General features: G+C 44.7%; 1 protein-coding gene across 1 annotated transcript; it reads right to left on the bottom strand.

The window, feature by feature from the left end:
* Nucleotides 1-4,404: 4,404 nt before the first annotated feature.
* On the bottom strand, nucleotides 4,405-16,714 carry LOC306816910 (RNA polymerase II elongation factor ELL2-like). Its single transcript, XM_079333362.1, has 8 exons — nucleotides 16,208-16,714; nucleotides 14,573-14,677; nucleotides 13,598-13,851; nucleotides 9,590-9,860; nucleotides 8,609-8,862; nucleotides 6,584-6,708; nucleotides 6,081-6,171; nucleotides 4,405-4,779 (listed from the first exon to the last, which is right to left on the bottom strand). Exons 3-8 carry the CDS (start codon nucleotides 13,781-13,783, stop codon nucleotides 4,714-4,716), a joined length of 993 nt encoding a protein of 330 aa, XP_079189488.1. The 5' UTR covers nucleotides 13,784-13,851; nucleotides 14,573-14,677; nucleotides 16,208-16,714; the 3' UTR covers nucleotides 4,405-4,713.
* Between the last annotated feature and the right edge of the window lie 477 nt (nucleotides 16,715-17,191).

Below are 17,191 nucleotides of genomic sequence, written 5' to 3' on the forward strand. Positions count from 1 at the left end.
AAATGTGGCTGCATGGTTTGGCCAAGATCCACTTTCCCAAATACTTCCTTGGGGGAGTTCTTTGTACGTTTTCATCTGAAATAGTAAATCCTGCCTTTTGGATGGCTCCCATGGTGTCTACCAGTGCTGTAACCAATGCTGAGGTGACCTTGGCAGAAAGGAGGATGTTGTCCATGTAGTGGTAGATGACAGCCCCTAATGATCTTAATAAATTGTCCTTGGTTGTTTCATCCCAAGCCTGTTTGTCCAATGCCTGCTTAAAATGGTCAATGAATTTCATAGAGCTCTCCAGGCTCTTGTCTGATATTCCCATAGTCCAAAATTGGGGTACTACCATCAGGTACCTGGACTAATGCTTTCTGGGCCATGTTCTTTATATTGTCCAGTACCTGCCTGGGAATGTTCACTGCCTGATTGTCTGGCTGGCCATGCTGTCCCTCTCCAGACAGGTGTTCAATGGTTTTGCCACTCTTGTCTCATCATTAACATACTCTGCTATTGCTTCTTTTAACATACATTCTCCTCCCCTTTCCCACAAAGTGTATTCAGTGGGTGATAAAAACATAGTCATAATGTATTTTAAATCATGAGGGGTCAAGACAGGAGTGGTGAACTTAGCCCTTACTGCTAAAAGAGAGCAAGTCCTGGCCATGGTCCTTTGCTGCCCTACGCAGCTCCTTCGTTTCCCCATAAGACATTGGCTCAAACTTCGTGTTCTCCCCTCTTCTCTCATAGCATACTGGAGCCACAGCAATCTTGGACACCATCTGCCAGTCTCCTTCCTTGACTGCAGTTTTCCTGATCGTGTCCCAGGGGTTCTCAAGGGTTTAGAGGTGAGATAACAATCCTTCAATATCTGGGGAGTTAGAATCCTCTTCCAAGAGAAAAGGGTGACTGGGAGCAATGACATTGGTGTTAGTCACAGGATGACAGCAGGGCTTATTGCCTTTGACCATGGGGGCTGGTTGATTGCTGGTGGGTGAAGTAAAGGGCGCTGCCATTTGATCCAGTGGTGAGGAGGAAGGGTTTTGATCTAAGAGGGCAAATGTCTGGGGTGGAGCTCCAGAGGCGTGGCCCAGGATGGAGGTAGAATGATTGATTGATAGAAAAGGCGTGACTCACAGTGGAGGGGGTGATGTCTGGAGGTTGGTTCAGGGCAGAAGAGAAGGTGGTGGGGACAGGCAGTGGAGGAGCCAGGATGGCAGGAGGATGGTCGGGCTTCTGAGCCAGATTGTGGCTCCTTCCATCTTGGGTCCCAGGGGTACGATGCTCCAAGGTGGCGTGGCCAGGGACATCTTGGACCATGGTGGAAGGTCTGAGAGGGGAAGATTTAGGTAAGCAGAGAGCAACGGATTGGGTAATCAACACTCTGCTTGCTGGTGGAGGGTCTTGAGGATGATGTGGAAAATGGGGAGCATGCGGGGTGCAATGGGACCCTCTTAACTGACAGATGATACAATTTAACTCCCACAGAGTCCCAAAAATTGATGTTGCAGATTTCATTGGCAGAGGCACCTGGAAATTTTTTTTAAATCCACTTCACCATTGATTTTAATTATATGTAGGAAAATTTCTTCTCCTGATCAGTTAGAATGGATCAAAAGCGTCCAAAAAACCCCTTTCTACCGTGGACATTTGGCTGCCCATTTTTCTCTCTCTCCTCCTTGAGGGGAACAGCCAATTCTCAGGGAATAAGAGGTGACATTTTCTTGAACTTCACTTGAAGGGGAACAGAAGGGCAGCAACAGCTCAGGTGTTCAATCACAAAACACCCCAAGATGTCTCAGGCACGGAGGCTTAACATCATTGGCATGGAGAAAATTGAGGAAGTTCTAAAATACTCTCCAAGGAAGAAAGGGGCATTCACAGGTCCATTTGATGCTTCCCAAATATTGTCTTCCCTCTGCCAATTTCATATCCTTCCCCAGAAGGTGGTTAGGGCATTGCTGGCCCCTTCTCTACCCTGTCAGCTAAACAATCATCAGGAAACTTAGGAAAAGACTGGACTTCAAAGTCCCCATAGCTCTGTGCAGGGATCCACATTTGTGTCTCTCTAGAAAGACTGGTTGAGACTTTTTTTGAGACTTTTTTTAAGAAAACTACAAAACAGTTTCCATAGGGACACATTCACCCAGTTTGTCTTTAGAAATCCACTGAAGTCTTGAGTTGCAATGCAAGATGTAACCAAAAGTATGTATTTTATCACCATATGTTGAAACACAATGGGACAGTGTTCTTTATCTTTTCCACCACCCATCCTTCTTCCAGGAAGAGAATCTGCTCTTCATGAGCCACTGAGTCCCACTGCACGACTGATAAAATTACATCATCCCACTGGGAGATGCTTCACCCAGGGGGAGGAGCCAAGCATTTCCTACCTAGATAAAATCTGAGATTTGAAACATCCGAGCAGCCTTTCCCCCCTGGTTTCTCAGTGGAAAACCAGATCCTTCTACATCATCACTGGACCTGTGGACAAAACCTGCACCATTCTACAGGACCACTGCTTCAACAGGACCACATCTGTCACTCCAGGAGGACTTCACCTTTTAATTGGACTGTTACCAACACCCTGACTGACTGATGGGTGTCAGGTTATATTCTGACTCTGTCAGTGTTTTTTTCCTATTTATTTATATTACTTCATGTTTATTTTAATTTTCCTACTAAAGAACTGTTATTCCTATTCCCATTCCCATATCTTTGCCTGAGAGCTCCCTCATTTCAAAATTCCAATAATTTAGAGGGAGGACATTTACATTTTGCATTTCAAAACAGGCTACTGCCTTCCTCAGCAGACACCAGTCTTTCAAAGCAAGAGAAGAAGGAATTTCAGGAAAAAACTGATACTTATCATAAAGAAGTTTCATTTGCTACAAAATTTTCCTACAAGGTGGACAGCTTCATAGTAGAGGTACTGGGCTTCTAAATTCTCTCGATAAAGTTAATTAGTGGACAAACACAAGTCTTGAAGAAAGAATTGACCACAAGAAGTCACTCCAAACATGATATAAATGACAAGAAGAGAAGGAGTTAAAAATAATGCAACTTCTTTATTATTAAAGTTCACTACTAAATTCTGTAATCTTAAAAAAACTAATTCTAAATTTTTAACAGGTATTGATCTGCTCAGTGCTAACTTGGAGAATCCTAAAACAACGGATCTTCTTTTTGAAATAAAAAAGTCGGAGCTCATTGAGTTTTTCAGGCTGAAGCAGAGGACTGGTGCCAGGACTCCACTTACTGCTTGCCAAACACAGATACTCATTGCTGAATGTGGGACACTTTCTTGTGGAGATACTGGCAACTGCTCATCATCTCAGAGTAGCTGGGCTACCCTATGAAGGAGAAATCAAAAGAAAATTAGGGCATGCCAACATTTGTGCAGAGTTTGAATTTCATGTCCGGTGCTAAAAAATAGCCATGAGGCAGATTCTGAAGATTACCAAGCCTAGCAGGTCTGGTTTTACTCAAGTAAAAGAGTAAAAATACACTCAAATTGACTCTAGAGATTTTTTTTCTCTGTGAGTCACTGCCCTTTTGGGAGCTTTGCAAACTGAAGCACTTGTAATACAGGGCTATAAAAAAACTACAGACAAGTCTGAAAGCACAACTACAAAAAACCCAAACCACATCAGCTTCTAAGGAGGACAAAACTCATTAATGCTTAAAGCCAATGATGGGAGAAAAATTTTCTTCATTCCCTTCTAACTCAAATCAACACAAGTCAGGTTTACAAAGCTCATGGCACAAATCCAAGATGAAGTGGTAATGAGAATAATAAAGACTACTTCCCAACACTGACACACCAGTGCTTCTGCTCCTCTGCACCTGAACACCTGGTTCTTTTGGATGACAAAAAATCCCTCCACACGGCAATAAATCCTTCAAAGCCTCCAGAGATTAATTGCTACAAGCAGTAAGTCTTTAATCACCTGAAATTCAGTACCAAGATGGACAACAATTTGTGCCAGGGATGCATCCCAGGGCAGATGCACCTGACTGGTGTGCTGGTGCCAAAGGCCGCAGCTGCCCCGAGCCCCAGGGCTGCAGGAGCCTGGCTGCCCTGGCCAACATCACTGCTCTGGCACAGGCTGGCAGCAGTTCCCAGGGTTTGACACACACACACACACACACTCCTCCCTGCCCTGCTGCCCTGCAAACGCGAGGGGGATGCAGCAGCGCTGCTGCAGCTGAGCCTGAGCAGCTGCACTGCAGGAAGGGAGGGCCCGGCCGGGCCGGACACACCGCGGGGCTCATCTCAGCTCTTCCCCTCACCCCGCCCATCTCCTCCTTTGGCTTCCTATCTCCCCACTTCACATTTACTGTTAAATAACGTCTGTACTATTGACTCTGCAATATGGGCTTGCTTGCACCCAAATTCAGGTAGAGGCTTCTCTTAACAATCAAATATTTACACCACACTTATCCACAGTGAAACTGGGAAAAGCAACACATTAATACCTTCATTGAATTCCCAGGGACCTTACTGCTTCAGCCTCCCCAATTCTCTTCACTGCTTGTTGGAATTGGGCGTCTTCTGCACACAGGTGCTGGGATTCAAGAACTCCAAAATTTGTCTCTTTCTTGAACCTCATGGATGCAGGGGGAAATGGAGCCAACACTTGGAAACAGGTATGGAGGAGATTGGGATGACAAAGCCAGCAGCCAGGAAGAACAGTGGCCACCAGCTGCTGGCTGGATGTGACTGGGCTACTGGTCAATCCTCTGCTTCTTGCTTATCCCAGGACTTGTAAAGCCAGAAGCCAGAGGCCGTTTCTGCAATAATAAAAAAATAATTCATTAATCTATGATCAGGATCAGGTGCTGCTCCCATTCTAAAAAGCAGCATTTTTGAACTGTCAGTGGTTGAACAAAGCACATCTTTCTTAACTGAAAATAGCTGTCAAACTGGATGTCCTGCAGGTAAATATCTGCTCTATTGCCTTCCTAGTTTCACATCTTAGGACTTAGAATGTCTTTCACCAAGTCTACTGCTAAAAGGCTTTGGGATGTAGACAATCCCTTCTCCATCAAAGGCTTCCCCAAATTGAGGAGGTCCAGTAAGTTTTCTCTAGCTCCCAATTCTAGCTTGTACACACCAGGAAAAGACTCAGCGCTTGCTGTCACACACCCACATGTTTTACCAAAGAGACACCTGGCTGTTTTAGGGTTTTACCTGTTAAAGACAAGATCACTGTTTCACTGACACAACCCAGGAGTACAGGGAATGGTGGCTGGTTGGTTGGTTGTGAATTCTTATCAGGGTGAACAAAGACATCAGTCACATGTCAGCAAACTCTTGTGCTTTTAGCTGCAGTTGCCTTTACTGCAGCAGCCACTCCACTCTTTAGACTCAAAAGCTGATGGCTAAAACATTCTTACATTTGTACAAGAGACTTTCACAAGTGGTGACTTATGAGCCCTTCCTTTTTCCTCAGTGCATTTCCATCGTTTGTCAGCTCCTCCCAAGGACCTTCTCAAAGGTGCTGACTCACAAGACACAACACATGGCCACAAGCTCCCCACTCCCACAGCAGATTTCAGGACTGAGGATGGAGTAGAATTGGACAGCCACGCTGTTCCCAGGCAGAACAAAGGAGGAGGAGAGAAATAAAAGCAGAGAAGAGAGAGAAGGAATATCACAATTCTGTAGATGCCAAATTGGTCTGGCTGTGGGATAGTGTAGATCTGGAGTAAACAATGAGAATGAAAGTGAGAGAGAGGGAAAAGAGAGTGAGAGGGCCCCATGTGCCCCACCCTGCTGCAGCCCCTTATGTACAGTCAGCTTTTGACACAGTTTTGTCATGCATGCAGAGCCAGCCCTTTGAGCCCTTCTGCAGGCAATGAGTTGAGGCTGGGGACTGAGCTCAAGTCTCCAGGCAGAGCAGAAAGTTGGCTCAGGACAGTGCTGCTCCAGCCCTGCAGGACCCTCTCTTCTGATCACAACCTTCCTGCCAAAGCAGTCAGAATGCCTGAGGCACAGAATGCTTAGGCCTGGTCACATCACAGCTTTTGCACCATCAGCAGAGGGCTAAACCTTAATACAAAGTAGGGAATGTTAAAAATGCACCAAATACCTGAGCAGATCTTGCTGGAGCACCTCTCTCAGAAGGCCCTGGAGATGTCACCTGGCTGGTGCTGGTGGGGGTCTGAGATGGAGCTGATTTTCTGTAAGGAGAATCAAAAGTTTCAGGTTACAAGGCCTAAACAGAGACTGTCATAGTTCTTTCCTTGCAGAGAAAACAGACCTTCAGTGTCAGGACTCGAGGAAACAGCATGAAGCTGACTTCAGGGAGCTTTAGGCTGGATATCAGGAAAATGTTCTTGCCCCAGAGGGTGCTGGAGCACTGGAACAGGCTCTCCTGGCCAGTGGTCACAGCAGCAGAAGCTCAAGAAGTGTTTGGACAACACTCTTGGGCACTGGGGGTGATTCTTGTGGTGTCCTGTGCAGGGCCAGCATTTGGACTCCATCACCCTGATGGGTTGCTGCTGACTCAGCATATTCTAACAAGCTAGGCTTCATCTCCCAGGGTGTTTTCTCTGAAAAGGCTCTTTTCCTTCCTCTAAAGACTGAACTTACCTAGAAAGTATTAACTTCAAATTCTCTCTCTCTATTTCACTGTAGCCAGGCCAATCAGTCTGAAGGGTTTGAAACAGATGCTCCTTCAGACTGAAGGAATTGTCCTTTGGATTCAGGTTGGCTACCTACAGGCAGACATGTAAGAAAAGAAATGCTCAATATGGTTGCTATATGCAAATTACAGGAAACCAATTGGTTCTGAAAAGCTGTTTGTGAGCACCCAGCTGGAACTGAGCAATGTCATTTGGTACAGAGATTAATTATTTCTTTATCCTGTACGTTTGAAGCCATATTAAATTTTCTCCATTTGGAAACAAACAAGGAGCTCTATTCATATCTAGCTAGTGTTCCTTTGAAAACAACACCTCATCTTAGAGATGAGGAATGCGATAGTTGAGTCTTGTAATTAAGGGATGAATATTATGTGTATGTTCAGGGAAGTTTTATTGATATATAGTTATGTGTTTGGGATTTGTTGTTTGTTGTTCTCCCCATAGCCCCCTTCCCCCAGGGAGTTGCCAGGGGCAGCCTTGGTAGTCGGACATGCAGAGGGAGGGCGTGTACCTGTGCCCCTTGCATGGGGTATCTGGCAGGAGGGAAGGCTTGCTACTCTCACCAACACCCAGTGGGCTGTCCTTGTTTGGTTATTCAGTCCTTTTGTTGTGTTTTGTTAAGGGTTTGAATACACCTTTGAAATTTTTAAAAGAGAGTTTCTTATCTCACTGTGCTATGATGTGTAAGGAGAGGTGGTGAGGCCCAGAGTGCCTCTACATGTGGCTGAGCCAGGGTTCATTCCAGCCAAGTCCTGCCATGAGAAGGCAGTGCACATGGCTTGCTGTATTCCTTTGAAAACCAATGAGGTTCGTATCTTCCTCAAGACTAATACAAAATCTACTCTAAAAGGTAAAATGGGGTAGTAAAACCTGAGGACCATGAATATCAAACGTGCTGATTCAGAGTTTGTCACCTGACACCTGTTCAGAGTTCCATAGAAAAGCCCACAGGAAAAGTCTCCATGAATTTGACCCCTACAACACATTTAATAATTCATCAACACACCACCACCATCTCTCAAAATTTAGCCTTTTTCTTTCTTTCAAAACACGATAAATACTGCTAATTTGGGTCTGTTCTGATGTCTGTCTCCCCCCAGCTTCAAAAAATACAAAAATAACAAATATACCCAGAATACTGAATCCATGTCTTAAAAGCAGAACTAAGGTTGCATTGGAAGAGAAGCAAGTATGTTTATACCAGATCTCAGCAAGCTCAGGCTGCTCATTTTAGATTTATATAAGATGAACCCCCACTTGCTCTGATGTCCAGAAAAGCCTGAGCAAGGCATTTCAGGGTGGAGAGCTCCTCACACAGCCCCTTCAGAATTCAAAGCAGTACCTTGAACCACTTCATAGCTCATGCAGGAAATTGCCTCCAAGGAAATCTCCTTAAACTTTGCAATGGAATAGGAGAAAATGTTCTCATTTTTTACTTTCTGAAGAGCTGATCTTTGAAATTTTATAATCAACTTGAAATCTAAATGTATTACTTCAGTTGGGATGGCAGAACATGGCTCATTAAATTGTGAATTTGTGTCTTTTGGGTGAAAAACCCTGCCACTGCCCTGAGCAAGCACAGCAACGAACTTCACTGGTTCAGGGAATGAGTTCTTAAATGTCAATGTGGGATCAACTGAAATTGTATCCATGTTGAATCTGACTCCCTTGACTATGTTCCATAACACTTTATTCCTAGCTAAAGAGGAAATATTCCTGCTTGGTACATTAATGCTTGCATAATCCTACTACAGCCTATGCGGACAGGGAATTTTAAAAAGGAAGGAAGGAGCTACTGCATCTTTCAGAGGGTGTGCATCTTATGAATGGCTGCGAGAAAGAAACACTAGTGGAAGTTAATTGAAAGGAGTACTGGAAAAGTCTCTAATTTAAACAGGTGAGAGAGCAGTAAAATGATGAACAGCAGAATACAGTGCTGGAGGAATTGCTGGCACAAGCTCCACCATCGCACCTGCTGAAGGATCTTTCCAAGGGAATCCTTGTCCTTTTGCCTGACTCCATCTCTCTGCAGGCGGGCAAGTAACTCTGGCTCCTTGTAATCCCTCAGAGCAAGTAAATGCATCACCCTGTCCCTGTAGGGTCGGCCATAAACAGCAGCGCAGCCACTCCAGTCGATGTCTGCAAGTCTCACAGGCATCATCCTCTTCTTCTCTGGCACAGAACCTGAATTGTTTCCTTGGCCTCCTCTGACCTCTGCTTTGTCTCCTAAAGTCAGGGAAAATCAGAATAAAATAGCTCAAATTGGAGATTTGGGAAGGCACGCAAGTTGATTCCAGATAATGTACCAAGACCCCGAACCTCTATTTCTTTGTCATTGACAGATCTGTAAGAATCCAGAGAGTAAAGCATTAAAAGATACAGTCATTAAAAGGTGGTAAAGGAGAGATACTGGATGGGTGTTTTTTGTGAAAAATTCTTTATATGCATGGTGCTTTTATATGATTCCCGCAGTCTGAAAACTCAAGCATTGATCTGTGTCAAGAATGACATGCACAGTGGGATTAAGTGCACCCTCAGCAAGGTTGCCAGCACCAGAGGCGTGGGATGCCATGCAGAGGGACCAGGAAAAGCTTGGGAAGTGGGGCCCTGGGAACCTCATCAGATTCAAGAAGGCCAAGTGCAAAGTTCTGAATCTTTGGATTTGGGACAGCCCCTGGCACAATGAAATGCTTGGGGCATGAGGTGGGGAGGACTTGGAGGTGCTGGTGGATGTGAGGCTGGATAGGAGAAAAAAACCACAGAGATAATCAGTAAAAAATGAAAAGGAGGCATGTCTGAAAGTGGTCCATCAGCTTTGCACTTTGATTGTGTGAATCCTGTTCTGCCTGGGTCCTGAGGTCTCTGGGCATCTCTTTGACTTTGCTCATGGCAAGTATTTTATCAAAATCCAAAGGATGGGATTTTTTCACCCTGTCCAATTCCGTTTTCTCACCTTTGGACTTGGGAGTCTTCCCCTGCAACCTGGCAGGCACTGGGATTCCAGAAGGAGTCTGAATTTTATCTTTTTCTTGTACCTCAGGGGTGCAGATGGAAATGGAGCTGACACTTCGAGGCAGGTTCAAAGCTGAACAGGAGGTGGAAGGAAGGAGCAAGGACGAAGGAGAGTGGCCAGCAGCTGCTGGCTGGACATCACTGGTCTGTTGGTTGACCCTCTGCTTCTTGCTCATCACAGGGCTGTACAAATCAGAAGCCAGAGGGCGTTTCTGCAAAGATGATTAGAATTAGCTTTGCTCCCATTCTGAAAAAGCTGCATTTCTGAGCTGGCAATGGTTGGAAACACATCTTTGTTACCTAAAACAGCCTGTCAAACAAGGAGGTGCTGCAGCTAACTCATTCCTACTTTCTCACCTGACTGTTCAGCAAGTCCTACTCCCACTCTGTAGCTAAAAGGCTTTGGGACAAAGACACTGCCTTCAGCAGCTCTGTCAAAGGCTTGTCCAAGTTGGGGAGCTCAGGCTAGTTTCATTATCTCCCTGTTTCTGCTCAGACACACCAGGAGCACACTCAGCTCTGGCTGTCACACACCCACACCATTCACTGCAGCAGCCCCAAAAGCCGCCGGGGCAGCGCTGATCCCAGCGTGTCCAGGGCAGAGATGGGAACAGCAGAGAGCAGCCCCAGCCTGGCTGCAGCTCTCACTGCTGCTGTTCTCCAGAGCAAACCCTGCCTCACCCTGAGCCTCTTCCCTCCCGAGCAGCCACTGCTCCCACCCATGCACATCAGCAGCTCAGAGCAGGAGTGCCAGGCGTGGCTCTGTGCCAGCCTGCTGACAGAAATCCTGTGGGGATGGACCCAGGTGGGAAGAGGATGCTGGGGCTGCAGCATTTCCTGCTCTGGCTGCAACAGAGCTAGGGAAAAACAGAGCTGTGTCCTCCTTCCTCTATTTGAAGAATTCTTTCATGTATATAGAGTATACCTTTTATGCACTCTATGCCAAGCTTCTTTCAAGGGGTTTGCCTTGCTGTCTTGTATTGGGAAGAAAACAGGCCCCCTCTTGATTTTAAGCCTAAAAAGTCAGAGGTATTCCCTGATGATTCAGAGCCCCCTCCTCAAACATGGGATGCCCTGAGTCAGAATGGGCATAAATGCTGCCCAGGGCAGAGAAACTAAATTACTACAAATACATCACTACTGTAATTTGTCCTTCTTCTAGGCTTCCCTAAGATTTCTATTCAAACAGTAGCACTGGGATGTCCATGCATGTTTTAGGTACTAGAGCTTCAGGATCATCAAGAGCCCTTCACAGACACAGCCAGGTACCAAAACCACGTACCCACCTTGTCCTTAGCAGAGCTTCCTATGCACCATGAGAAGCAACACACGTGTGCAAGCTGTTGCAGGCTTTGAAAAGCTAACAGTGTATTACAAAATATCTTGAAAAGCATGCAGGAATCCTATTAGAAGTACACGCTTCAGGTTTTGATGATAGAAACACAACAGTACTGCTTCATATCACAGCTTTGACACCAAAAGCAAGTGGGATAATACATAATACATACTAGGCAACATTTCAAAAATCGACAAAGTACCTGAGCAGTCCTCAGTGGAGTATCTCTCTCAGAAGGTCCCAGAGATGATGTTTGGCTGGTGCTGGTGGCATTCTGAGATGGAGCAGTTTTTCTGTAAGGAGGGCCCAGTATTTCAGGTTGCAAGGCAAAAATATCAGTAGTCATAGTTCTTTCCTCACCAGGAAAACAGACCTTCATTTCCCAGAGGGTTTTCTGAAATGATTGTGGTACTGACTGAACTTACTGGAAAAGGTTCACCGCCAACATCTGTCTATCACTCTCACTGTAGCCAGGCCAATCTTGCTGAATGTCTTTAAAGAAATGTTCCTTCAGACTGTAAGAATTCTCATTGGCATCCAGGTTGGCTACCTGTGGCAGACATTTAAAACAGAAATGTTCATTACACCTAAGTGCAGACTCCAGATGTAAAAGTGGTAGTGCAAGGCTAAAGCAAAGCTGAAGAGAAAGTCATGCACCAGTTTTCAAGGACTTTTTTTCCATGTGAAGAACAAGCAGCTGTCATGTAAGAGGCAATGGTATTCAACCAGTGTAGTCCATTTGGGCTGTAGAAATTGGGATGTAAGTAAGTCCAAACTGCTGCAAGCATAGAGGAAATGTGGGCTATGAAAACCTCACCCTGCACTAAGTATCCAGGTTTTTTGTTCTTTATGGCAGCTTTGAGAGTCAAAGTACACTATGCCAGAACTCTCAATCTTCACCATTTGAAATACATAGAGAGGCCAGTTTTTTCTTCTCTGTTTCCTTTTCTTTTGAGTAAGACCTGAAGAGCACCATCTCCATGGGCAAATCCATATTTTTCCACCCTCAGGGGGACACCTGCTGCCCTCTTGTTTCACCCAGCTACGTTGCCATGGCAGAGCACAGCCTGGGCTTGTGATGGGGCATGTTTTCATCATCCCATGAAACACCACATGGCATTTGTCTCCTCAAACAGAGCTCCTTTTCTTTCTAAAATGCCTGCTCAGAGGAAACTACAGCTTCCTATGGAAGAGCTGTAGGTGATAATCTAGTTAGAGCTACACTTCAAATGCTTAAAAGTAACAAAGATAACCAGAATCAGGAATTCACTTCTTAAAAGCAGAACTAAGGTTGTGTTGGAGAAGAAGAAAGGCTATGCCTATAAGAACTCTGAAAGTTCATGCTACTAGTTTCTTCATATACAGCAAAAAAATTACACCATCTCCCTATGAAGTTAAGGAAATGTGAATAATAGTTTTCAGGATGTAGTGCTCTTCACACAGCCCTTTCAGAATGCAAACTAGTACCTTGTGGCACTTGAAGCTTCAAACAAAGATCTACACCTCCAAAATCTCCTTAAACATCGACAACAATAAAGGAAGAGGAGAAATTTTTTTCAATGTTTACCCTCCAAGGAGCTGAGTGTTGGAATCGTATAAACAACCTGAAGTACAAATGGGCTACATGCATTAGGATGGCAGAACATGGCTCACATTAAATTGTGAATGTTTTCAGGGTTAAAAAACCCTGTCCCTGCCCTTGGCAAACACAACAACAAACCTCACAGGTTCAAGGAAGGAGTTCTTAAAAGTCATTGTGAGATCAACTGAAACTATCCATGTTGAATTTGACTCCCTGCACTGGGTTCCAAAATACTTTTTTCCTAGCTAAAGTGAAAATATTCCTACTTGTTATGTTAATCCTTGCATAATTCAGCAGCAACCTATGGGGACGGGGAATATTTCCAAAGGAAGGAAAGAGCCACTGCATCCTTTGATCAGTGTGAATCGTATGAATGGCTGTGATAAAGAAGTACCAGTGGAACTGAAAGGAGAACTGGGAAAGTTACTGAATAATAATAAAAGCCAAGGAAGGTGATGACTCAATCAACACGACAGCAAAGAAACCCTGTGCTCAAAGTTGGGCCACCACCTCTATCATGTAGGATTTGCCTGGAACACCCTTCCCTGGAAGGCAATCCCCACAGATCCCAGCAGAAGGCAAGTACCATTGAGAGGCCACCTACTCCACTCTAATGAAATACTGCCCTATGCAGTTTCCAAAATTGTCTCCTCAGATATTTTTCTCAGGAAATTTTAAGTACCGCAACAAACAGTTTCACCCAATTGAGAATTTCACCCTCTGAAGTTATTCCATGAACCAGTCAAAAAGTGCAAGGAAAAGAGAGAGGCTGAAATAAGGCGTAAGAAGCAACAACATTACAAAGGATTTATCTTTGACAGTTATTCCAACAAAACAACAACAATGCCTCAAAACTTTTAAAGGTTTTTTTTTCTCTCCTAACATGGGCTTTCAGTTGGGGGGAAACTGGGGAATGTTAATGAAAAATTTAAACAAGGAGCATTTCCTAAGCCTCTCATGAGTTTCTAATTGAAACCCTGAAGTAAGACAGCTAAGAGTTAGCACTGCCAGCACCAACTCCAGGATCTCACCTCCTGAAGGATCTTTCCAAGGGATTCCTCGTCCTTTTCCACAACTCCCTCTCTCTGCAAGCAGGCAAGTAGCTCTGGCTTCTTGTAATTCTTCAGAGCCAGTAAATGAATCACCCTGTCTCTGACTGGGCATTCAGAAAGGGTACTGCAAGGTCTCGGGAAGAATTTTGCAGGGTTCGTGGGCATAGTTCTCTTCCTCTCAGGCACAAGATCTGCAGTGCTCTGTGGGGCTTTCCTGAGCTCTGGTATTTTAACTTCAGGAACGGAAAAACAGAAAAAGAATTGTCAAATGGGACTTGGGACAAAACAAGGGAGTTGATTCAAAAGGACTGTTAAACTCTATTTGTTCAGCTTTTGTGGATCAGTAAGAATCCGTAGAGTAAAGCATTAGGAAGAAATAGTCATTAAAAAATCTTGTACTGGAGTGGCACTGGAGGGGAGGTTTTTACAAAAACCTCTTTTTATGCATGGTGCCTTTCTATGATATTCCCAGTTTGTAAGCTCAAGCATTGAGCTATGTCAAGAATGACATAGACAGTGGGATTAAGTGCACTCTCAGCAAATTTGCCAGCACCAGAGGCATGGGATGCCATCCAGAGGGACATGGAGAACCTTGAGAAGTGACCCTTGGCAACCTCATTGGATTTAACAAGGACAAATGCAAAGTGCTGCCTCTTTGGGTCTAGGACATGCCCTGGGCACCAAGGCAGGCCAGGGATGAAGGTGGGGAGGGCTTGGGGGCTCTGGTGGATTAGAGGCTGGGCATGAGCTGCCAACATGTGCTGGCAGCCCAGAAAGGCAACCGTGTCCTGGGCTGCATCAGGAGAAGTGTGGCCAGCAGGTCAAGGGAGGGGATGTGACACACCAGGCACTGTTCTGAAACCAGGAGCTCATGCCTGGTAGCTGATGGAGACTTCATGAGTGTTGGTGAGAAATCTGGGTGCTTTGTCCCTTCCATCAGACACAGAGACTGACCTTTCTTTGCACGTTCCTTCAGCCTTTCAATGTAGGTCAAATTGTTAATGCCTTTCTCCACTTCCTGTTCCTTGGACCATGCCTCTCTGATATTTGCCTGCAAACCTAATTGCACAAACATCACACAGTTACATTCTTTAGGACACTGAAAGCTTGCCAGTTGTTGAATGAAGGCACTACTAATGTTTTGAGAAGTTAAATACAATGTATAGAAAGTTCCCACAGCATTCAAACAAAACACCTCCTAAAACCATACACCTGCATGACTTCTAAAAATATTACCTGAAACCATAACCAAGCATTAACCTGAAAATTAGAAAAGAATCCTTCACAAAGAGAGTGGTCAGGCATTGGGACTGTCTCCCCACAAGACTGCACCAAGTCCACCATAGCTTGGGAAGCATTTGGGCAAGGTCTACAGGAATGTGGTGGGATTGCTGGGGAGGGAGGTAGACTTGCATATCCTTGTGGATCCATTTCAGCTCAGCATATTCTCTGATTCTGTCACAAAGCCCAATCCCTAAGTGCTACTGCATGGAGCATGTTGCAAGGGCACCCTGTACCCTACCAGCAACCAGATCTGAATTTCTCAGTGCCAACCCAAAACAAAACTTGCCAGCCCAAGTTCCACAATTATCTCACTACTTCCAGTTCTCAATCCCCATCAATGAATGTAAAATATTCCCTTAGGATCTATGTAAACCACCACCAGCAATCACACAAATCATCATTCGCATGTGAAACAGAACATCCCCAGCGAGAAATTTGTGAATTTAATTTTGTCTCTCCAAAAAGCCATGATGCTGCTGCCTTAAAATGCTCTGCACTAAGCTAATGCAGAGCAAGAGCTGCACTTCCAGTGGCAGGGATGTCCCTGGAGGCAGGGGACTGCAGCCACAGCCAGGTGAGAACCCGTTTTCCTCAGGGCAGCTGCTGTGCCTAGTTCAGCTCAGTGCTGCAAGCAGCACCACTGAGTGCCTGCAAGGGGAATATCCACCTCATGTCAGCCTGGAGCCAGGCTCCCTGGGGAAACAGCACTCAGAACAGATTAATAACAAATGGCACTTAAGCTCATTGTGCTTTGCAGACAGTTATGGAATCCGTGGGAAAGATGACATCATTACTTTTCTTTCACTTTCCTTGAAAAGAACCCAAAAGAATTATTTATTAATGGCAACAGTTATTTATTAATGACCAAGACAAAACTAAGCAAAATTCCATTTTGATTTTATGAACTTCTACATGGGAATTCCTCAAGGTCATTTTCTTGTCAATTTCCAATTAAGTTTAAAGGATAAGCACAGTGCCTACGTACTCCAAAGTCCGGTTGCAAAACCAACACATTGGGTGCAAACGCAGCTTAAGTGCATTGGGTGGTCCAAACCTGGATCTCAGTGCCCAAAACTCCAAACCAGTCAAGCTGTATGGGAACAAGGAAGGACTGGCAGGCTTTCCAAGAGGAAAACAGGCCAATGGCTGAATGCAGTGACAAGAGATTGCAAGGTTGACCTGAGGGCAAACCACCTACAGCTGAGATCTCTGAATATATCTCCTGTCCCAAAAATATGTTGCAAAAATGAATTACCAAGTTGAACATTTTACAGACATTGAACAAAATATGGAAAGCAACCCTACCTCCAAGTGGGTTATACAATTTGACAACCTGCACACTTCCAATGTGCGACGCCTCAGTGGTGTTTGGCTAAAAGGAAAAAAGAAATGTTCTGTAAATCCTTCAGCCAACACTCAATTCCTGGTGATTCACCAGGATTTAATTTTAAACAACAGCTCTATTTAAAAAGTTTTGCTGTCCCATCAATACAAACAGCTGCTCTGACACAATTCTCCCTCTGACAGCAGCTGGCTACAAAGCTGCCCTGAGACAGCGACCGTTGCTTAGCCTCCAATGCAGCCAAGTGTTCAAACAGCAAGTCATCCTTTCCCAATTGCTGGAATTTCATAGGCCTGGGCTTCCCTTGAAATCAAGTGCCTGAGTACAATAGAACTGGCCAGAGCTCAGCTGACAAACCAGGTGAGAGTGGTTCCCAAAATGATCACAAAGTCAGGGCAGCACCCGAGGCTGAGATTTATTTGGTACTAAGGAAATACATGCTGGAGTGAGCTCCAACAAGAATTTCAAGTGCAAAAAAAATTTTTACTCTAACAGGGGGCAAACCCCTTTCTCTTTCCTCAGCTTTAGATGCAATTATTTGTGTAGAGTTGAAGTGGAACCAGTTTATCTCAGGTTACTCAGATGTAACAAAATTTGGGTTCATGCTTGGATTACTTATGCAGGTTTTCATGGCTTGTTTAGCCTACGTTTTCTCCTGAAAAATGAATTTAATTAACTTTGGAATTAATTGTTTAATTAATCATAAGCAGTACATTTATTATAAGCAGTGTATTCATCTTAAGCTTTGTAATATTTCACCTTTGAAAGTAGGTAGCTAGGTGTCTTTTGGCCATCTATTACCAGAGCTGGATTGTTAGATGCCCAAAACTTTTTGTTTTGCTGAGCTAACACTGATAACCTTCAAGGAACAAAGCCTGAGGCTGTAAAAGGCTGGACACCTGGAATACAGACTTGCTAGCCCTACAAGAATATGTTGAGGTGGCCAG

The sequence above is a fragment of the Erithacus rubecula genome (assembly GCF_903797595.1).
Source record: "Erithacus rubecula genome assembly, contig: scaffold_972_arrow_ctg1, whole genome shotgun sequence".
NCBI lineage: Eukaryota > Metazoa > Chordata > Aves > Passeriformes > Muscicapidae > Erithacus > Erithacus rubecula.

Excerpts from the sequence above, each read along its gene's own strand:
- LOC306816910 (XM_079333362.1), bottom strand. The coding sequence starts at position 13,783 with ATGCCCACGAACCCTGCAAAATTCTTCCCGAGACCTTGCAGTACCCTT. Across the intron at positions 6,709-8,608 it reads TTGGAAAGATCCTTCAGCAG|GTAGCCAACCTGAATCCAAA; the intron begins GTGCGATGGTGG and ends GTCTGCCTGTAG. Across the intron at positions 6,172-6,583 it reads TTGAAGTTAATACTTTCTAG|AAAATCAGCTCCATCTCAGA; the intron begins GTAAGTTCAGTC and ends TTCTCCTTACAG.